The sequence below is a fragment of the Limanda limanda genome, chromosome 13 (genome assembly GCF_963576545.1).
Source record: "Limanda limanda chromosome 13, fLimLim1.1, whole genome shotgun sequence".
Lineage (NCBI taxonomy): Eukaryota > Metazoa > Chordata > Actinopteri > Pleuronectiformes > Pleuronectidae > Limanda > Limanda limanda.
In genome coordinates this window covers 10720195-10743681 of record NC_083648.1, presented here as the reverse complement: position 1 = coordinate 10743681, position 23487 = coordinate 10720195, and the positions used below count along the sequence as shown (strand labels likewise).

General features: G+C 41.3%; 1 protein-coding gene across 1 annotated transcript; it reads left to right on the top strand.

Annotated features, from left to right (window-relative positions):
• Positions 1 to 784: 784 nt before the first annotated feature.
• On the top strand, positions 785 to 21641 carry sntg1 (syntrophin, gamma 1). The gene is made up of 17 exons (XM_061084963.1): positions 785 to 811; positions 3076 to 3210; positions 5355 to 5411; positions 5627 to 5684; positions 5772 to 5815; positions 6170 to 6211; positions 6577 to 6679; positions 7332 to 7414; positions 7730 to 7860; positions 9019 to 9148; positions 13932 to 13970; positions 16483 to 16599; positions 17879 to 17950; positions 18419 to 18571; positions 18746 to 18838; positions 21259 to 21369; positions 21459 to 21641. Exons 1-17 carry the CDS (start codon positions 785 to 787, stop codon positions 21639 to 21641), a joined length of 1578 nt encoding a protein of 525 aa, XP_060940946.1.
• Positions 21642 to 23487: the final 1846 nt, after the last annotated feature.

Here is a 23487-nt window from a genome sequence, read left to right as displayed (position 1 = left end):
AGCGATCCTGCAACATCTCCGGCCTGCCAGGAGGGGTGACAGCTCCGCTCGCTGACTCCCAAGTCACCACAGCCTGTCAGCCATGACTCGGGGAGGCCTCCTGCTACGGCTCGGATCAGGGAGAGCGACTCGCTGCTCGATGGCTAGATCTCGCCACACAAAGAGCTGGGGGCCTTTCTGCTGAGGTAACTCTCAGTCTCTCAACGTGAGTGTGAGCCAATTTTTGTTCTGTACTTGTTATGTGGAGTCAAGTGGCAGTCATGTCTGATTAGAAGTGAGTGGAACTGGTCCAATTAAATGAGGCCCTGGTGTAAAACTCCCACAGCATACTTGTGTTTCTCTGTCCAGAGCAAAGAGGATGATAGTGAAAGCTTCTGGTGTTCATGTGCAGAGTCACACCTTTTATTTTCTAACCAGGTTAGGGCCCTTTTTACCGTAGCCCTTTTTACTTGTGCCCTCTTTGATAAGACACCTCATTCGGTAGCACACATCGATATTGAAACATTTATTAGGATACCTGGGCTCTCACCTTTGCTAATGAATTATTCATTAAGGCCTAATGGTCTCTGGCTCTCTCCAGAGTTCGCTCAATGGGTTGCGTTTCAATGAAAAATCTACTCCTCTCCATCGTCTATAATGAAAATAGGCATCCTGCTAACAATGCTGGTTTAATTTGACTGCAGTTGTGCTGCAGCGAGTCGGTCATGTCGTTAAGCAATTGCCTCCCCAGTCCAACTTAATCTTGTTTTTCTCCTTCGCAGTATCCCTCACTGCATAGTAGCACATGGATTTCAAGACTTCAAATGAAGAGGTTGGTGGAATTCAATCAATGGAGCAGTTTGAGCGGGGATTGACTGATTATAGAAACGGTCGGGACATTTTCAAGTGACTGAAAATCAGCACGGTGCGTCAGGAAGCACGTGGATAAAACAACGCTCTGGGCCCCGTGCATGTGTAGCCTTTAACATGACTATTCTCAGGCCTGTGCAAATAACCTACTCTGTGGCTCAGAAATATATGATATTACAAACGTGTATTTTTTTCACACTGATGCATGAATAACTTTTTGTTTCTGTTCGCTCGCATTATTTTAAATTACATGTACTGATCATATCTCAAAACATACCTGTTAAGAAATAGTGTACCTTCCAAGCATCTGAGTGCCTGGTGTAAACCCGCCTGTTTGGAAATTGGTTGTTTGTTTGGCCTGTGGTAATGCTGGTTGCAGTTTTCTGTCTGAAACTGTAAAAGTGACCTGCAGCAATTGAGCTGCAGTAAGAAAAGCTCGGTGCAGGAGTCAGAACCCTGAAGCTGCACCACCGTTGCTGCACAGAGAGCTGTTCGCCTGTTCACAAAGTTCAGTGAAGCTAGCTCCAATACGCAGAACTGGAGAATCAGTTGTTCTTGGACCCTTAACAAAACACAGGGTGAAGCTGATGAGATCAACAGCTCTGGAGATATGTGAGCAACATACAGGCAGACAGGGAGAGATAGAATCTTTTTATACGCCTCACAACAAGAAGGAGCTCGGTTCAAGTCCTGGTTCGGCCGGGGTCGTTCTGTGTGAGTCCTCCATCTTCCTCCCATGGTCCAAGGTTGATTCATTGGAGACTCTAAATTGACCGTAGGTGTAGCTGTGATCGTAAACTGTGGTTTTTCTCTGTGTGTTGACCCTGCGATACGCCCCCCCACTGGGATTGGCCCAAGCCCCAACGTGACCCTCAAAGGATAGGCACTATAAATAATGGATGGATGATAAATAAATAAATCCTATCTTCTCATTGTGTTGTTTCCGATGAGAAACAGTCTTGATAATCGACTTATTATATTAATAACATAAATTGAAAAAACAAGCAGTGTTTATGAGGATCACACTCATGGTTCTGTACCACATTGCTCCTGTCACTGTTACACCCTTGGGATGAGAAGCGATGCCCCGGTTGCTCACGGTGCAGCAGCTGCTGCTGTTTGCCGGGTAAATAATCCTGTGGCACGCGCTCAGATTGTAGACGATGATGTAGATGATAATGTAGGTCTGTTTGCAGGGGGAGAGTAATGAAACATAAGAGATGAGTCTAATTACACACAATGCTAATTATACACAACAGGTCAAAGTACGGGAGACGCCGCCTGGCCCGACTTGGTACAGTTATGGCTCCACTGACCTCGTTTTCTTGCTCAGCTAATGACTCTCACACGCACATTAGTCTAAATAATGTGGATTAATGCCCCCCCCTCCTCGTTTCATTTCTCACGCCGCAGCTGCAGGCCGAGGCATATTTCTTTGCGTTCCTTATTAGAGGTGAAAGATAACACGCTCCATAAACTGACTCGGATTCCAGTCTGACCTGCGGTGGAGGTACGCTCTGTTAGAGCAGCAGCCGACTGTCACAGTGAACTGATGAGTGGCGTATCCCCGGGCGACAAGGACGCTGACACCCGTGGTTTCTTCTTCATGTTTTTATACATCTTGTTTGGTAGAGGGGCTGCTTTTAGTTTGACCTTTTGAAGTACAGGGCAGGACAGGCATTGCAATTAGCCAGCGGGAGGGGGAAGGACATGCAAGATGCAAATTTATGCGGATTAGCATGTTTTTAAATGGATCATTGGAAACACACACCTGCTGTGGAGGAAGCATGGAAATTCAAATGTGCAGGGGGAGCTTGATTCCAGCCACTCAATTTCACAGCCTCTTAATTTGTCGTTGTCACCAGCAGCAGCCATACACTCACACGCTAATGTTTCCTCTCATCATGGGTCTACACCACGCACACAGAGGACACGGAATTATACCACGACCGATAAAAAGCTGTCTCATGATTATAAACCATAAATATGTATTTTTTTCTTTGTTTTTATAAATGTGTGTCTATTACCCAGAGCGCTGAATAGTGGTTGTTTGCAAGCAAAAATATTGAAAAAGGAAAGACAGCAAAATGATATTTGCAAAAGCTCTGTGTCCCTAATTTCCATGTTCATCCTGCAACAAGTCCTCTCAACGACATTTCATTTCACGGCCAGTTAATTCAGTCACGGAGGGATGATGAATGAGTTTATCTCTCTGACTGTTCACAGACAAAGACTGGGATTTATTTGATGCAAGAAGGTAATGAGGAGCCGTTTAATATTCGACTACACTTGGCCAAAGATATTCTGACCATTCAAGAACAAGATGTCATCTGTGTGTCAGGAGAGCCTTTTTATTCAAGCGTAAGTAAAACAGTCCTGTAATTACTGAATGCTGGTTGTGCCACACTTCACCCTGGTGCAATGATGTCAGTTACATGCACTGTTCATGAATACATGAAGGTTACAGCACAAAGATACTGAGAAACATAATGAATATCTGTGTAAATGACGCATCTGCAGAAGTAAATGTATTCTTATGTAGTTATTACATTTTCATACACCTACTGGATCACCTAGATAGAATATCTTCTTTGTGTGAGAGAGATCTGTGGTGTCACTGTACAAACACAATGAAACATGTAGGAGATGCCGAATTTGTAACACACATGAATTAAGACTAACGTGAAAAAGGAACTAACAGTGAAAGCATAGACTAAGAAAACACAGTGAAAAAAGGTTAAAGTATATAAAAAATATTTTATATTTTCTTAAGAAATGACTCAGATGAGCCCTGAGTCTATGACCTTCCTCAAAATTACATTATTTCTTTGCTGAGTAAAATAAAACCTTCAAATACAAATGGACGACGCGCTCGTTTCCTCTGAAACATGATTTCTAATTAACAAAAAAAGGGGGGGGGGGGCGAAGCCGAGGGGACGCTGGAGCAGAATGAGGACGTCAGGAAACATCGACTTCTCAGCTTCGGCGGTCGATACAACTTTTACATGATTCTTTTAAAAAGAAATAGATTGAATTCGTGTTTCTCTATGAAATGTGTCATGAATACAGTGTAACGATTACACACCTTTGTCAGGAGCCATAATATGAATCCTTCAGAAATTCACAAACAACAGAGACAACAAAGCAGGATAAGACCGTATAAAAAAATCCATTAAATTCAACGGGTAAACTGAAATGGGAAAAAAACTGAAAGGAGAAAGAGAGAAAAGACGTATTTTTACGACATGGAGGACTTGAGATATAAAAGAGTAAGAGGGAGATGGGACAACAACAAGTCCAAGTCACATGACCAGGTTATTACCAATTTTAATATGAAACTTTGGATTGTTTTGATCCTTCCGTCTTTCTCTTATTCTGCTTTGACCCTTCCGGATTTTTCATTTTCAATTTTCCTCTCAACAGTCTGATTTTTACAGAAGTTATTTCTCAGTTATCAACGCTCACATAGACCCATACACACCTGGTATTAACATTTGGATTTTGTGATCCGCTCACAAGTGGACTCCTCCGAGTACGAGCGTTCACACCTGGAAATAAAATATGGCCGCACAAGCGTCTCATGATTGGATCGGAACACGACAACTACATGTTCATACCAGGGGTCTACGGGTCATCGTCTCAAGTGTCTTTAACTTAACACTTTTTTGATTGGCTGTTGACATCCATGGATTCAAGAATGCGTTTTTATTTTGTGAATTTTCTGTCAGACAAAGTTCGATAATGTTGCTTTTTCAATATATGAATATTCAGCAGTGACAGTGTATGAGAATCCACTTTCCTTGGCAGTGTTTAATTTGTCTGTGTGGGCGTACCTACTGTGTTTTCACTAGACTGCACTGTGCGCTTTCTAAAGATGTTAAATGTTAAAAGCTCATAGCAGCTTTTCTTAAAATGGACAGGACTAATAGCAGAAAGAGTTTAAAGACATATTAACATCCTCTGCATGTCGGGATGTGGATTGATGAAAATGAAATTAAGAACATGGTAAATATGACACAATGCAGCAGCTGACTGATTCTCAAACTGAACCAAGGCGTGAAATAAACACGTCACTGGAATAGTTTGATATTGTAGAAGTCGATTATTTCCTCATTTGCTTTTCATTCTCACATTTACAGAGCAAATATAAGAGCTCTATAGATTCTCTTTGCTAAATCGAGGCATGAAAGCAGTAAGCGTATCTTGAGAATGATTCTTTTAACAGTTACATGTCAATAAATATGACTTTCTCCATTTAAAAACACGTTAGGATCATATCACCATAATGTGTTATTGCTGCTTCCTACGCATTGTAATAATTATGATTTGAAAATTTGTTTTGATCTTTAAACCTACTACAAATAAGGATGTGTAACTTAATTAATTGGTGTTGTTATCTTGCAGTGTTTTAACCAGTTGCTATGTTTGTGTTGCCATGATTGAATTTTAGTTTGAAGCACCCTCAGGTTCAACTCATTTGTTGGTTCTAACTGAATCTCTTGCAGGAGCGGACTGTAACGATCAGGCGGCAGACGATTGGAGGGTTTGGTCTGAGCATCAAGGTAATTTAGATCGCGACTGATTAGACCGCTCCTCTTCCCGACTTCTTTAAATTAGGTCCAAAACAAGCGTTATTGATCATTCTCTTGTAGAACGACAATAACAGCATTAGCGGGGGGTGGGGGGGGGGACTCACTGGAAATTGAGTTGCTCTCGAGTGTCTCCGGCGTTTGAGTTACCTGTGTAATTCATTTTTATTTAATCTTCTTCCCTTCAGGGTGGAGCAGAGCATAAAATCCCTGTTGTCATATCGAAAATATCAAAAGAACAAAAAGGTATATTGAGATTTTTTTCCAAATTCTTTACGACTAATGCCATTTTTTTTCAGTTTGTCTTTACTAAAGTGATTTCCTTTTTTCCAGCTGAACTCTCTGGGCTGCTCTTTATTGGAGACGGCATCCTTCAGGTAAAATGCCACAATTTACACAATAACACGTTCCACACAGCACAAATAACATAATGTTCCTTTAATAACTCACAGGTCACATTAAAAAGTTATGTATTCCTATAGCACAATGTCATTTATTCATTTGTCGCATGAATTTCCCATCTCTCGGCTGATGTGTAGCAAGGGAAACATTTACAAGCCAAAGACATTCAGTATTCATGGCAACTGCGGATGTGACTGTCTTGTTTACAGTTTCCAGCGCAGACGCCATAACAGTTATTGTGCTGCTTCATTAATCATTTTGAAGATAGAGCCAGAGTGATATGATGCCAGCAGTGTTATTTAGGGTAACCCTGTTCCTGTTGTTTCTAGATAAATGGAATAAACGTGAGGAGCTATCGCCACGAGGAAGTGGTAAGCTGTCTGCTCATATCTCATATTTCCTTACACCGCCACAGCTCTGTCAGCGGCTTATCTCGTTTCACTTTATGATTTGTATCTTTTGACATGTAAAGCCATGTGTGTGTGTTCTCTGTCTCATCCCTCCTTAAATGTAACTGCCAGAAAAGTGTGTGTTATTGCGTGTGTGTGTGTGTGGTTGTGTGTGTGTAAGGAGCATACAACTTTCAGTCTATGTAAATCCCTTTATCTTGGATTTCCATTCTCAGCCAGACATTGGCACATCATGTTGTCATCGCAGCAGACGATCAGCACAGAGCTTCGCAGTTTGCAGCTCCTGTGATGAAAAAAAAAAAAAAAAATCTGTCTTTACCTTCCAGGTGCAGGTTTTGAGAAACGCCGGTGAAGAAGTGACGCTCAACGTCTCGTTCCTGAAGAAGACGCCGGCCTTTTTGAAACTGCCCCTGTGTGAGGACTGCACATGTGAGAACCCTCCACATGCACACGCTCTGAAAAGTATATTGTCACCTTAACTACTGCAGAGAATAATGGACCAAGTGTGTTCATGGCTGGTGTTACTGTTTCTGTGTGGGACTGGTTGTCCTGGTGACAAACTCAAAAAGCCCAAAAAAGCCCAAAATAAACCTTTTCTCTATTTTTTTGGACTTGTCCGTCTTGACAAGCACCGAAGACAGATGCTAAAGAGAGGAGACGCGGCTCAAGCTTGACAAAAGAGTCTAAACTCAAAGAGATTGACATTTCTCATTGTGATGCACCTCATTCGCTCTTACACGGGAAAGCTTCGGTTCATCATCAGACATGAAAGCGTTTATAAAACCCTTTCATATGTCTATATGGAGGCAGGTTGAGTGGCCAATCAACCAGTCACCCGAATACAAATTGGCTCAGGGCAGCAGGAGAACAAAGCAACGCACTTCTGTGGATGGCTGCGATTCAATGCAGTTAGAAAAACCCTGAAGTAGAAAGAGGAGTTGGAGGTGGGGGCTTTATTGTTCTTCCGTGTGTGTGTGTGTGTGTGTGTGTGTGTGTGTGTGTGTGTGTGTGTGTGTGTGTGTGTGTGTGTGTGTGTGTGTGTGTGTGTGTGTGTGTGTGTGTGTGTGTGTTGCATTTTTAGGCATTCCGAGCGACCAGAGTAGCGGGACGTCCTCTCCTCTGTGTGACAGCGGCCTGCACTTGAACTACCATCCCAACAACACGGTACTTTTTCTTCTTTCCCTCCTTCTCTCCCGTGATTGACGGATTCTATAACTGTCCCTTTGTAACCATGCAGCAACATTCCCTCTGCCAGAAAGTTGTTTCCATGCAACTGTCACTTGGACGCTCTATCTTTATCTTTTGAGGAGGGTGAATCAGCTTCCCCTCGCTCTGCCTGATGTACAGCTGCAACAACAACAACAGCAGCAGCGGCAGGACTCAGGCTCGACTCAGGCTCTTGACATGTCCACTGTTTGGAAAATGTGTGAAGTGGGAAACGACAAGCTCCTCCTTCACTTGTGTTTCACGCTCCCGCAGGACACGCTGTCCTGCTCGTCCTGGCCCACGTCCCCGGGGCTCCGCTGGGAGAAGAGATGGGTGGACCTGCGCCTGATTCCACTGCTGCACTCACGCCTGTCACAGTACATGCCGGGCTCTGACGTCTGCAGGTGAGGGGGGGGAGGGGGGGTCCCCCTGCAGGGTCAGTGCGCTCAGTTCCCACGTGCAGAGCCGAATGTCAAACAGAGCAGAAAATATGTTTTGCAGCTTTTTCTTATCCTTTCAAAACAAAGACACAAAACAACTTTGCAGTCATTTTCACTGGCACTAAATCTGAGCACGGATGGTTCTATTGAACAATGGATGCTCGATGTAATAATCCATTATCGTGCCAATAAATAGACTTTCATTATGCAACACTGTGGATGATAGAAGCAGTAATCTTGTAGATTGGCTCTTAATGAACCACACTTGTGGTTTGGCACGTTTTAGCACATTAGCAGGAAACATATCATAGGATTTTAGATTGATTAGCTTCACTACAGGATTTTCTTCAGTCAAGAATGAAGTCCTACTTGTCCTTGTCTGACGTCTTTGCTTTGTCAAGAACATTTTTATTATCATTACAGTTATGTATGTGTATGCTACAGCCGGCAGCAGAGTAGCTCAGTTTAGCATAGCTTAATTTAGCACAAAGACTGTGAACAGTTAGCCTGGCTTAAGTAAAAAAATACTCCAAATCTAAAGCTGCTCTCAGACATGCAATGAAGAACGAACATTTTTCGGAAATTTTCCAGTGCGGCTGTATGTGAGAATGAAAATGTACGAGTCGGTTGTTTTGAACATTTTCTCGAGCTTTTGCTCGAGCAAGGTAAAATATCCGGAAAAAGTTTGAGTTAGCCCATGTGAGAATATGTTCATGTGTCTGATCGGAACAGTCTCCTGCTGCGATTTTCAAATTAAAAGGCAAAAATGGGAAAATGTTTGGAGCCAAACTTTCTGGGCATTTTTCCGTTCATGTATGAAAACTTTCACACATTTACAATTTCTTTTATAGGTGAGAGTATTGTAACCAGTCTTGTGTTTGTAGGCAACAGCCAGCAGCCAATTAGCTCAGCTTAGCTTTGCACAAAGATAGGAAACTCTATCCTGGCTCTGTCCAAAGTTCAGAAACACACCATACTCACTGATTCACACATTATTTAGTCCTAAGACGAAAAAAGCAGCAGGTTGTGATTTTAAGGGTCGTTATGTGCTGGCACACCTCAGAGCAGTGTTATCTTGTTACTCCAGTTGCACCCACTCTTTGTTTGTCTTCTCTCTTTCAGGAAAAATGCTTTCCAGGTTATCGCCGTGGACGGAGTTTGCAGCGGAGTCGTACAGTTTCCTGCGGCCGAGGACTGCGTGGACTGGCTTCAGGCAATAGTGGGCAACATCTCTGGTCTCACCAAGCACAATGTGAGTATGAAACAATAATACGTGTTCGCTCTGCAGCCTTCCCCAGTCGTCCATTTATAGCAGTGAGATGTCGGGTCGGGTGTTATTGCAACAGACTTTCAGTTTGTGCATCTTCCAAAAGTCCCTCTGCAAATGCCATGGCATTAAGTAGACACATACTAATGCCTTTCTCACTGAGGAGAGTACACACTTATTTCTAAGAGCCTGAGATCCAAATAACTGAAACTGTACTTCTCGTGCAGGGCTCCCTCCAGCCAAACCTGAGCACTTGTATTATCTATAATTCATCAAAATGTATAATACAATAAAGATACCAGGAGGCAGCCAAAAACAAAGAAATAATGATGCTGTATTTTTTGTTTTTGTGTGAACATATTTTTTTAAGCCAGCTTCACCACAGCCGCTGTGGAAGAACTGAAGTGTGTTTCTGTGTTTCCAGACGGGCGATGATGCTCAGCGGGGGGGTCAAAGACAAGTACTGCCAACAAGCTTCATCGCTGTGCTGTCTCGTACAAAAGATTGTCCAATTTTGACAACGTTTGTCAGGATGTTTGTGTTTTTTTCCCTTCACATCCATGCGGTACACGATAATTTATACTTCTTGAAAAAGACTCTTGAGCCATGGTCGAGTAAAATGTGAGCAAAACGTAACGGAGCTTTTGTTGCTCCACATTCAAATCAATACAACATGAAGCGAGCGGTGGTGAAAAACAGGGATTCGTAATTATCCTGTGTCCACTGGCGCGTTTGTGTGTGTGTGTGTGTGTGTGTGTGTGTGTTTGTGTGTGTGTGTTTGTGTGTTTGTGTCTTGGAGCACTGGCCTGTGTGTGTCTGTGGGGGATAATGGAGGCCTGGTTAATTGGAGTGGACATAGTGAGGGATAAACTAAACATAACACTGATGACTCACTGGCAGAATGGCCTCAACAATTGAGAGTGTGTTTTTCGCTGTGGCCGTGACATTTAGTTCAGGTGTGTGACTGAGCTGCAGGACGCACAGCTCCCTGCATTTCTTCTGTATATTCATGGTTATGAAATGACATGAATGTAATATCTTGTTAATGATGAGCTTTAATATCTGTACTTTTTTTTACTGAGAGACGCTGGAATTTTACAAGACAAGATTGTGTTACATCTTTAGCTCTGATTTGTTTATCTCCTGCTGCATAAACAGGTTGTTCACTGTCGATTACAGTTAGCAGGGTCGTCCTCAGAGTAAGCTCCAAGTGCTAAGACGTGAGTAGAAAAACAAAAATAAACTGTAAAAGACCTGCTTCACTTGTAGCCAAAAAAACAAAAGGTATAATAACAGTTTTTAAAGCTCCTGCCAACTCTTAACTTAAGTCCCTGAGGAGCAGGAGCACATATAAACCTGCAGCAGATGGTGGATAGAGTCGTTTAATAATTTCTAGGTGAATTTGCAATGTTACAGCAGCAAAAGTCACAACAACAAAACAAACAACAGGAGAACACAGAACTAACTGGATAAAAGATTTATATATAGAGAGAGAGACAATAATCTATTCCTAAAAACTAGGATGATTATTTAACTAAAGATATGCAACAGTGCCTGTAATATATGTATCTACTCTATATCGTGTTTTAAGAACTGACTAACTGTACAGTAAATCTGTTATTAAATATATGTATCAGTAAAGAAAAGAGGAATCTTACTGCACATCTCAGGCTGTAAGATCTTTAAATTATACATATATGCTCATATTTTAACTCACAATTGAATAACTTTAAGTTTTTTTTGTATATTCTATTTTTATAGATTTGTTAAATTCTTTATTCATGTTTTCTTTGTGTTTTTATCCTTCTTTCATTTCTCAGTTGCACCGGCTGTTGTTCTTTGCGGTCAAAGAAAGTGATTGATGGAATGATGGATTGATTTTGCTGCAGATGAGTCTTTAAAAGAAAAAACGATTTGAAAGATTTTCACTGTTTAAAAAAAAAAAAGACAAATTGAATATTCATAGATTGGCCTTTAAAAAAAATAAAATGAATGGCCCCCTTGTAAATGAGACAGCCAGTGGACAAAAATAGCACCGACATCTCAAAATCTATTGAAATAAGGCAGCGAGTGAAGAGTTGGGTCAACGTGTGCTTGTAGGTTTTGCTCTGTCTTGTTTTGCGGTCAGACGCTTGAACCGGTCTGTCTATTATCAGATATTTAATCATGAAAAAAAAATAAAACTCCTCCAGTTTTCTGAGTGATGTTGGAGGAAGGAATCCGCTCCACAAGCTCCCATAAAGCTCCGGCCATGTTCAGGTCTGGTAACCTGGGAGGCCGGGCTGGCTTCATGAAACCTCTCCTGAGTTTGTTTAGCGATGCATTTGAAGACGCCATTGAAGGCGAGATGGGAACATTATGAAGGGAAGTGTTGCTCCATTGCTTCTAACGACTCCCACCAGTCGTCTTCGCAGCCGAGCAGCAGGTACACGGGGCTCACTGCTTCTTTTAGCTTCCTCCAACCCATGATTCTGAATCAAATCTGATCTAGAAGATAAAGTGTGACTCATACCTAATGACTCATTACCTTTCTTTATTTTGTTGTCAACGCTCCCTCGAACAGCCAAGGTGTCTTTGTGCCTCGGCCGGGAACTCGTGCAGATTTCTGAATTTCAGCTCTGCTTTTTTTTGATTTTCAACAAAGCTCAGGCTGAACCGTTTCTGCTCACGATTCAATTATGTGGTAATTTTTCAAGGCTGTTGTTCAGTGGCGTTTAGCAGCTCCTCTCTCTGCGCCTGTCACCGAGCTCTGACATGTGATCGCTGCTCGTCCTTCTCTTTTTTTAGTTCATGTTTCTCATGCGCGGTAATTATTCGTTGAGACGGTTCACCTCAAACATGTTGAATAATTTAGCAATATTTTGACTGACACTCTTACCATTAGTGTCACACAGCTCATTATTAACTGTCAGTGGAATTTATTTATCTTGTCAAATACTGAGTGCATGTAATGTTAGAAAGTGTCAGCAGTTGAAATGTATGCATAAGTGAAGTACTACAAAAAAAATACAGATACCATCTTTCTCTTCCCGATACAGATGACGATATGTGCACTTTGTGTATCGGCCGACACAGAGTACCGATCCAATGCTTGTGCATTTGAAAAGAAGTATTTTAACAGCTGTGTACTACTCACCCTGTACGGAAGTGATGATTGCTGTCAATGTGTTGCTCTGGTGTTGTTATTGGCCACAAAACAAAGTCTTGTTTACGATATATCTCGCTGATTTTCCAGCCTACGTTTTAGCTAGCTCGGGCTAATGCTATAATACTGGAAATGACTTGTTCTTGCAGCTCTAAATGCAACCAATGTAACTGCAGCTACTTTTTTATCTCTATGAAAATGCCTCAAAATACTGATATTCGGTAGCATCTGAGGCATTTCTGATGAAGATATTATAAAACCCCTCAAATGTATTTATTCATACAATAATTAATCAGAAGCTGTACCTTTATTCAGAGGTCACCTGCCAAGGACGCAGTCTACACGCGTCCTTGGCAGCAGGACACTGGATAGGTTGTCTCTACAAGGATCCCCCCATATGCTTGGGAATGGAAGGATGCATTTGTCTGCTGCATTTGAAGGAGCCTTCAAAATAAGACAGCCGAGACGCGGCCTCTGACGGACACGGCTTCTGACATAAACAAAACAAAATCTTGCTTCAAAAACACCAGAGTCTATTTTAAATATATAGTCCCTGGAAAGATGTTAAAACAAATAGAAGTTGAAATTTCAAATTAAGGTTTATTTCTACGTGTATGGAGAGAAAAAAAATGTAATATCAAGGTTTGTAAAAATATAATGTCATTGTCAGGTATCGATTAAAGCTCGTAAGTATGAGTTTGTACAATTCATTAATGCACTAAATAATTCAAGATAAGTTATTGGGGATAACAACATCAAGCTGGAAACAAAACAGCTGAGGTTGTGTCATTGAGGACCAGTGTTTTCCTGACATAGGGAATATTTACCATAATCATATGTATTTTTCAGACAGGGTGAGAGTTGTATGATTTGTTTTACATCATAAAGAACTTTTTCCTGATTTATGTCGGACCTGTAACTGTGACTGGACACGAGAGCTCAGAGAGCTGAACGTGAACAAACCCACTGTCGCTGCTCGGAAACCAGCTCACATCTTCTACTGTTATCCGGCTGCTTCCCTTTCAATTCCTCCACTGAACAAAAAAAAAAAGTCATCTTTTTCTTTTTCTCCCCCGGCACCAAACTTCAGCACCTTTCAGGACAAGCAGCGGAGACATGTTCCCTCGCCTCCATAGGAGGACGGGGATCAGGCCTGGGCGGCTTAATGTGGTGTTCAGCTCCTGAGAAAGACTTATATTGATACTATAGCAGGGATTAGGTGCGAGTGATACCTGTGATCGGAGCAGAATGTTTTAATTTAAAGCCTCACTGCTCCCCCAGTCGTTTCTCCTGCCTTTATTACCACAGTGAATGGATTTTTTTAAATGGATTTTTTAAGGAAGAGCCTTGGGTCCTTGCGGAAATGATTCTATCTCATTTTGTAATTTGCATGCATTGAATAAATGAAGTTGCTCCAACAGCTTTTCCTTCAGTGCCATGGTTAACATGTTAGGGCCGCCGCTGTTATTCATAGTTTATTTCTGGCGCTCCGATGTGTCCCCGGTTTCTCCCTGGGGTCCCGCGAATGTTTTCAATTCTGCCAGTAATTGCCGCCTGCTCGTTAGAATGTGATTTTCGTTTTTTTTTTAATGACTAATCGTTTTTTCTCGTTGAATTTAACAGGTGAAGAAGATTAACAGGAATTTTCCAGTTAACCAGCAGGTATGTTTTTTTTTCTTCATGCTCCTTCTGCTTGTTTAGAATTCCTTTGGCTGATTTTAATTTGATCCAAAAGGTTCCAGGAGCCTTTCCGTGTGGAGTTTGCATGTTCTCCCCGTGTGTCTGTGTCGGTACTCCAGATTCCTCCCACAGTCCAAAGACACGCAGACTGGGGTCAGGCTGTTGAGCATAGGTGTGAACGTGGGTGTGAATGTCAGCTGGGCTTGGCTCCAGCTTCCCCTGTGACCTTCACACATGGTTCTATGCGGATAGTAAATGTCCTATTTGAGTTACTTTACCGAATAGAAAATTACCTTGTATTTGTGTAAACCCAGTCTTGAGAGAGATTATTGAAAAGAAACATATCCTGTGGTTTGAAATGCCAACATGAGGGATACAAGTCTAAAGGACAAAATATCTTTGTGCACCGTCACACTTCAGCAAGATTCTCTTTTCTGACAGCACTATTCAGGACCTTGAGTTTTCACGTTTTCCTTTTGTCCTTTTGCGTGGGTTTTCTTCTGGTACTCCGGTTTCCTTCAAAATTCCCAAAACATGCAGATTGGGGTTAGATTGTTTTCTGTAGCTGTAATTGCAAAGAGTAAATGGTTGTTTGTCTCCGTATGTTGGCCAAGCCATACGCCAGCTTCCTGTCCAGGGTGGATCGGGATAAGCATCATAGATAATGGATGGATGGATTTTAATTTGTGTGTTTTACCCTTATCTTCAAGAATCAGAGCCAAATCTAATCAGGTCAGTCAGTCAGACGAAAGAGACAGCTTCATTTCGCTCACTCTTGCAACACACAGAGAGTGTTTGCATCATTAAAGTCGATCCAGGGAGAGAAGATCAGAAAAGGACTAAAGTGCCTTCAGTCAGTTATCTCTCAGTGTCGTCTCTCAGTTCAAACATTGGACGCAGACGCAACAGTGGGGTTCTTTTCTTTTCTTCTTGTTACTTATTCATTACGGTTTCTGCTTCTCAGTAATAAAAAAAAAAAAAAAAAAGAGAGTGTGAATCCACTTGACAATTCATTTGAGAAATTAAGCTGCATGAGATGCGACTGCTTGTCCCAAATCTTTCACTGGCTTGTTTTGCAAATCCATCATAACCCTCAAAACAGAGACGCAAGCAAACACTTTACACGGGCTGATATCACCCTGTCCTTAATGAGTAGTGATGGTGTGAAACACTCGATGTCTTTAAAATGGAGTCTTTGAACGTTCGCAGCAGAGGCTTTGCTTACTTTCTCTTCGTCTCCCTGTTGGTCTAACCTCTTTTCTTCTCCTGAAAACTTTATATCTTTTCCCTACACATGAGTGTGGCCGATGGGATGACATACACACGGTACATGCTTAGGAATTCCTCTGCTCTTGACTTAGCTTCCCACAACCCCCGACTCTATACATTAATAAACTGTCGCAACTGCATTAGTGTTTACACACTAACATCATTTAGAGCAGATAACAGAAGGCCTAATTGAAACAGATGAGTCTTTGATAACAACCGTAATCGTATTTAATGATCCATCATCACACACATGAGGGAATCCTTACTGTGTGTTATAAAACATCATTAACTGTTTAAATACACAAGAGGGGGTTAAAATTATGTCTAAATTTACATGTTCCTATACATATGTGCAAACCTCAAGACGACATGTGAAGAGTGCACAGTGAATTATTGACCACAGGAAACATCTTTAACTCTGAAGCTTTCCACTGCATGTCCTTGCCTTCCTCTGAGGATGCTTAGGTGTTTAAAAATATACATACAGCATATATACGATTTATTCCCGGTTATATAATGCTCATAAATTCAAATTAAGTAGGTTAAAAGTATCACAGATTTTTCTACCGTCAGGGATTTTTTCCTTACTCAAAACTTTGTTGCAGTTATTGCTTAAATTACAAAATGATGAACAGGGATTGGCGCTGTGGCTTCACAGTCAGAGGGTTCCCAGTTTGGATCCCAGGGCTTTTCTATGTGGACTTTGAATGTACTCCATGTGTTCTCCCACTGTCTGCGTGGGTTTTTTCCTGATAGTCGGGCTTCCTCCCACAGTCCAAAGTCATGTAGACAGGTTACGTCAATCTGTGAGTCACAATCATCCATAGGTGTGAATGTGAGCATGAATAGTGGGTTTGTCTGTCAAGGGTGTATCCCACTGCATGTTAACTGGGATTGGCTCCAGTTAACCTTCTCCAATGGATAAGCGGTATAGTGGAAGGATGGATTGATAGATGGATGGATTGATAGATGATGGATTGATAGATGGATGGATTGATAGATGGATGGCTGGATGAATAGGGATGATGGGACAAAAGGTGTTGCTTGTGATCATTTGGGTGATTTATCATATGAGTGATTATATGAAATATTTAGCTTCCTTGTAAGTCATTGTATAAAATGACATGTATGATAAAGTAATTCATCTATCTGACATACCCCCTATTTGTTTTGCCTTTGATCCATGTCATTATTCGTCTGTGATGTCCGTCTCTGTTTCTGATAGATTATCTTCATGGGCTGGGTCGACGACAAGGAGCAGGACTCCGTTCAAGACCGAATGTATTCACCAAAGTTCCTGGCGCTGAGGGGTTCCTCACTCTTCAAGTTTTCAGCACCTCCCGTGAGTCAGTGTTTGTCTCGGACCAACTTCTTCAAACCGCAAAACTTCTGTGTTTGAATTGATGTTGCTCAGCTCAGCGGGAGATTTTTCATTTGAGGTTTATGTATTGTTGAGGGAGGAAATGTTTCCCCGCCGGAGAAGAAAAAAAGGAAGCAGCTCAGTCATAATCATTTGTGCTGCATTGATCCTCCTCCTGATTGATGATGATCATTAAGTCTGTTTACATTCTGCAAGCCACTTAAGTGATTATGACAAGAGGGATAAGCTTTCGATGCTACTGGAGATGGGAAAAGATTGATAGATAACTGAAATTGCCTGTTCATGTTGAACGTGCTGATATGAATGGAGTATGCTAATGTGATTGGATGGTAGAATGTCGGAGCCTGCTTGTTCAGATGTTGAGACACGAGTATTTATTGTAGACGACTAGTTTGTTTATCAGGGACACTTCCTGTCAAGTGACCATTTGCTAAATCCCGCCCAAAGATAGTGATTGATATAACGAAAATCGCTTACTCTTATGTTTGTAGTTAGAGTAATTACTCAGCATATAAAGTTGTGTCTTTTTTATTACTTTTCCAAAACCATAATTAACAAAAGCAGGAGTATGACCGGTTTAAACTGTGTGTGTGTGTTTGTTTGTTTTGCTCTAATGTTAGCTGAAAACATTAGCATGCCCAGCTAATTAGCTTAACAACTACAATCAGGCCTGTATTACCTAACTATAAAAAGCTGTTACCAATTATGTTTGAAAGGTACCTTGACTGGATGGGTTGCACCAGCTATATATGAATTATAAATCTGTCATTAAACCTGTGAAGTCCGACCTAGTTTTATCGTAGCGTAATACAAACTTTTGGTAGGACTTTCTAAATTTGGTTCAACTGATCCATTTTCGACATCATCAACGGTCAAGTGGCTGGATGACACTTAGACCTACGAGGACCATTTTAAATCAGCTCATTTGTTCTCTTCAAGCAGGCCACACTTTTATCGTTCACTTCTCCCTTATATTTTAGTTTGGGTATATATTAAGTAAGATCTAATTGTTACGAAAAACGCTGTTATTGAGTCATTTGTGAATTTTAATTTAGTCACATTCTACACTAAATTTGAGCTCACGTTTAACAGAGCTGGGCGGTGACCAGGTCCTAGCAAACAGTCCAATGTATTTTCATTTAAGAGTGTTTCCAAATGCACCTGGACAACATCTGATTCTAAAGATGCACGTCCGCATTCATTGTTCAGATCAAATATAACATTTCTGTGACATTTCCAGGTGACGACATGGGACTGGACCAGAGCGGAGAAAAGCTTTACTGTGTACGAGATAATGAGCAAGATTTTAAAGGTAAAGCACCTTTATTTAAATTTCAGTCATTATACGTTTAGAGAAGAAAATCAGGATCTGACGGCAGCCCTGTGTAAAACTCATTATTCCTCATATTGAAACCCACAAAGTCAAATTTGGCCAGTTTTGTTCATTCTCTGCTGATTCAAGGTCACTTTGACTGTGAGAATTTATCTGCAATTCATTATCCAGAAACTCATTATACATCATTTAATTCATATAGACTAAGATATCATTTAACCTTTGCTACCACAGTGGGTGTTATATGTGACTCTAAGTGGCAACAGAATAAAACTGCTTGCATAAATAACCTATTACCTTAACGTGAGTGTAGTAGATATACAGAATAAGAATCAAAGTGCTCTCTGAGGTGCAGTCTGCAGTCTGTCTTCAGAGTGAAATTAGCTGGCGCTGTCTGCGCATCACTCTGAAACTGATCAGCATGACACTCTCACTGTCTCATCTCAGGATAACGACCTTCTGGACAAGAGGAAGCACGTCTTCAGCGTCCAGACGGAGAGCGGGGAGGACATGTTCTTCAGTGTGGAGCTGGAGTGCGAGCTGCTGATCTGGGAAAAGGCTTTTCAGATGGCCACCTTCCTGGAGGTGGAGAGGATACAGGTCGGCACCTGAGCAGTCGGCAACGTGCACGGAATCTTAACAGCTTTAATCTGGCTTCGGGTTACAGCTCAGTCGTTTTAGTGCAACGATTGATAATGCTCATATAACGTTTTTAGCAGAACAAGGGAGACTTTAGTGTCCTTGTGGGTAACATCTTGTTCTCTCATTCTGTAGAGTAAAACATACGCCTGTATCATGGAGAGCCACCTCATGGGTCTTACTATTGACTTCGGCATGGGCTTTGTGTGCTTTGATGCAGCTTCAAAGGTGAGTGAAAGACATCCTTTTATTAGAAATAAAAACTGCAGCAGGGGGAAAGAGCTCCTTTCAGTGGGAGGTTGTTCTCTGAGTGATGAAACTAACCACGATGCCTCTGCTTCCCTCCCTTTTCTTTCTGCTGCTGCTGCTAACTTATTCTGCTCTGTGTGCATTTTGAGAGCACATTTGTTTGTTTTGACGTCTGCCCCCCCCTCAGCTCAAACTCCACATCTGCCTGCAGTTCATTCTGGCCTTTCTCCAAATCTGGAGACGAGTCCTCTGGTGCACATTATGTGCCTGAGCAGGACACAAGCGCTGCCATATTGTTCTCCAAGACTTTGGCCCCAATTCCTCCACTGAGAAGCAACAATGTCCCCCAAAGACAATCAAAATGTTGCCAGTGTATTGTTTACAGAGTGAAATACACAAAACACAATCCATATGTAAACTATTATCGCTGACAGTATACGCGGTGGGATTACTCCATAATTAAAGCTGCTTTTGGCACATTTCAAAACCCGTGTTCGAATTAGTTCTGATCGAAAACAGCACAAATATAACTGTGTTCCAAACGTTGAGCTGTAATCTGCTGGCTCCGGATCTAGATGTTCCACAGCTCTAGTATTTTCAGCAAAAGCTGTTTAAAGCACAATGAAAATAAATCTTAATTGGAGCTCGTAAAACACAAACAAAACAAGGCTGACACCACAGAAATGTTCATAATATATAAAACTTTGTGCGTATAAGTGTGAGTGCAGGGATAAGCTCCAGCCCTCTGAGAATTGATAAAGCACTTAGTGCTGGTAAATGAAATTAATGAAATGTGAATATAATGAACACATTTGTTTAAGGAGCGATTATTGTGTGTTGAGCATGTGAGCTCTGAAGGTTCGAGATCTGGCACTCAACTGTTGAATTAATAAGCTAAACTGTACGAATATAAAACATGAGGGAAACAGTGTGAAGGTTAATTCGAATTTGACACCAGCCGGCATTGAAAAAGTAATTGAATAGTCTGGCTATTTTTTTAATTGTGAAGTTCTTGTTTTAATTACAGAATAAAACATAAATGCACCAAAGGACTCAAATGTAAAAATCGCACGGCAGCACAAATGAAAATGAGGTAGATTCACAGGGATTTTTTTTTCATACCAGGAAATAAAGTCACACATAATCCTCCATGTGGGACGTGATGCAGATTTGATATCAAGTGCCTGTGACTGACATGAGGGAGATGGAGACATCATCACCTCTGTCAGACGAGTAGAGGAGAGGACACTCTCTCTGTTCCATCTGATAATGTCTCATGAATATGTGACTTGATTCTAAATTATGGTTTTCAAGGTTAAAACATGTCACAGTCATTATTCTTTTATTCAGTTCATTTCGTAGTTATGTAGAAGTGAAAGTAGAAAAAACGCACTGGGAAAATACCACATTAGTGTAAGTCATGGATTCAAACCATTCTGTACATGTAATGGTAAAAAGTAAAACAAATTATCGATATTAGTAGAGTAACGAGTAATAAAAGTAATTCGTAGCATTATTAGCCTGAATTATCATGATTGGTGAAGTTGTTTGTTGCATTTTACTGCTGTAGTTTAAAATTATAGTATTATTATAATTATATATATTTTATAACTATATGTACTCTTCACTTATTCCACAGCAATTCATCATCTCTAATGAGATTATCATGTTTTTTTTGTCCTTTGAGAAGACTGATCTCTAAAAAGTATAGTTTAAATAACTTATGCAGCTCAAACCACAGAGGAACATGTCGTCCTTCACTTTGTCAGAAAAAGTCAAATTCAAAATCATCACATTTGGTGCAGCGTGGTTCTCAGTGGACAAAGAGGATATGAAATATGAAATATTGTAACCTGAGAAAAATACCAAGGAGCTACAACTGTCAAATCAATGCAGTGCAGTATTAGTACAACATGTCCCTCTGCAGAGAGTAGAAAGTACCAGGAAGTAGAAATACTCCGGGAAAATAAAGAAATAAAACTTGGGTAAAAGTACTGCTGATGAATTAGATGGATGGAACGGTGATTATCACAGCGGGGAACTGTAGCGGTAGATTCACGTGAAACTCGCGGCCCGCGGTCGCCCTGGGAACCGCCTGTTGCTTGGCCTCATCCACTTCAGCGCTAATCAAATCACTGACACGCTGCTATTTCAGGTGAAATTGCTGTGGCCTGTTAAATTTCCCAATGGCAAAAAATAACTAGTTTATCTCACAGCAACTGATGTGCTGATGAGCTGAATTTCTCTTTGGATCCATGTGGATTTTAACATGAATTATTCATGTCGCAGTGACACAAGGAGAAACACGCAAATTAAATTGAAGCATACACAGATTTATATTTGTGTTTTTGTTGTTTACAGACTAAAAACTCCCATAATCTGTTGTGTCTCTATTTAAGGCGGTACTGTGGAGATACAAATTCTCTCAACTGAAAGGATCATCTGATGACGGAAAAAGCAAGATCAAGTTTTTATTCCAAAACCAAGACTCCAAATCCATTGAGGCAAAGGTAATTCACTGCGAGAGAGTTTCGAGTTTCAAGGCAACAAGGCTACAGAGAATGAAATGAGTTTACTGTTTTTTTCTTCTCTCTTTCAGGAGCTGGAGTTCTCGAACCTCTTTGCGGTGCTCCATTGTATTCACGCGTTTTTCGCTGCCAAGGTCGCTTGCCTGGACCCGATGTTCCTGGAGAGCCAAGGCACCGCGACCTCCACCGGAATTCCTCCCCTCTCCGGTATCTCTTGTAATTCACAGACGCCCAAACTCAAATACGCCACTTGACAGGCGCCGCACTCCACAACACGCCTTTCAGAAAGAGACGCTGCCCTTCGGTGAGACTGTGACTGAAACAGGTGGAGAAAAGACAGGTGGAGAGGTGGAGAAAAAAAAATTGAGATTACGACATTGTGGAGGACAACTGTACCGGTGGAATAAAAGAGCCTCTTAGGGACAGATACACTCGATATCTCTGAAGAAGCATCGGATTTCTTGGATTTCTTGAGTGGTTGTGGACCTGAACACAAACTGAAACACTCTACGAACACAACACGTCCGACTCAAAGGGTTCTGAAGTGGATCCGTCCTTCTCTTGACCCTCAGACTTCCTTATAATCAACACAACACGAAGAAAATGTTAAGCTCTTTCCCCAAGTTTTTCTACCTTATGTAGTTTTACTGAATTTGAGGTTCAAGCAAATCCGATTTGAGCCTTTTGTTCCAAATCAGATCGTTTTTTTTCAAAAGTAAAATAGAAGTGGAAAAAGCCCAAGCTCAGCAGTTGAATTTTGATTGAATTGATCACATATTCATTTTTCTGGCTGCTTTAACAGAAGAAATGACCGGTTTCAGATCAGCGTGTGTAAAAACCTTCTCCATAACCTGAATTATTTCTCTCTGCATATCACGTAGCCCTGTGTCTGAGGTCAGAGCGTAACTATCTGCGGGAATCCTGGACTGTGGTTTCTATTGTATGGGTGAGAAATGAGAATTTGATAATCGGGTTCACCATCCAGTCGACCATAATCTGACTCAACCCCCTTTAAACCTGATTAGAAACACCTTTCATAATCCTTTTATCATTATTTCCCCCTAAAGCTTGATTATGTAAATAAACACTGACATTCAAATGAACTCAGAGAATTATGAATTATGGGGAACTACTCGTAGGGATTACTGCATTTGTTGATTTGAGATGCACCGGAGACGACTAGGTAGATCCTGCAGAATATTCATCCTTTACTCTATGGACCAATTTAGGAGAACAAAGATCAGCGATGGTGTATTTTTGGAATATTTTATCTTTTTGACTTCACCTTGTAAATATGATTAAGAGAAGAAAATCTAACTTCCGGAGAAAAACACACCTAGAGGGAAAACAGGAAAAACCGTAGCAGAGGTTCTTGACGGGCCTTTAAACTTCACCGTGTGTTGTATTGTTTATAAATGCTGCGGAGTCACAACTAAACGATCACGTTCGACGAGAGAGCTCCGGCGCAATTAGTCACGCTCTTACCTTCCATTTACCAAGTAGAATTCGAGCAGAGGAGCCCCGTGGGTCAGTAAACTCTGGGGGATAGCAAATTAAATGGGGTCAGTAAAGAGCTCGGCGCCGCGCGGGCTTGTTAAGCTGATTGTGTGTGTGTGTGTGTGTGTGTGTGCAGGCGAGGGAAAACGAATGGCGGTGCAGTCTATGCAAAGAAAGTCAGAGTGATGCTTCTGTGCTTTAAAAATGATCTCGGTCGCATATACCCTTATAACACAGGATCCTAGAGGGAGGTTTATTTTATTTTTTGCAGATGTTTTATTAACAAATATGCTGTGTCAGAAATGAATAAATGAGAACTTTTATAACACATGACCCACGTGCGCTTGGTTTTATTTCTCACTGAGGGTTGGGGGTCGTTCCACAGGGAGGAGTCAGTTTACAGCTTCACATGTTGAAACATTAGCTTGAGCTGACGAGTAAAGTGAGTTTTGACATGCTAATTATTTACTTTGGTGTATAATGCAACTATTACAACTCAAATACACTTGACTGTACTTCATAGTCCACCGAAAAGTTTGAATTCACTCAGTATCTCACCACTATGCCGATGGAAGGGCGGGTGAGGTGTTTGTGTCCCAAACG

Excerpts from the sequence above, each read along its gene's own strand:
- sntg1 (XM_061084963.1), top strand. The coding sequence starts at position 785 with ATGGATTTCAAGACTTCAAATGAAGAG. Across the intron at positions 5,685-5,771 it reads AATATCAAAAGAACAAAAAG|CTGAACTCTCTGGGCTGCTC; the intron begins GTATATTGAGAT and ends CCTTTTTTCCAG. Across the intron at positions 21,370-21,458 it reads CCAAATCCATTGAGGCAAAG|GAGCTGGAGTTCTCGAACCT; the intron begins GTAATTCACTGC and ends TCTCTCTTTCAG.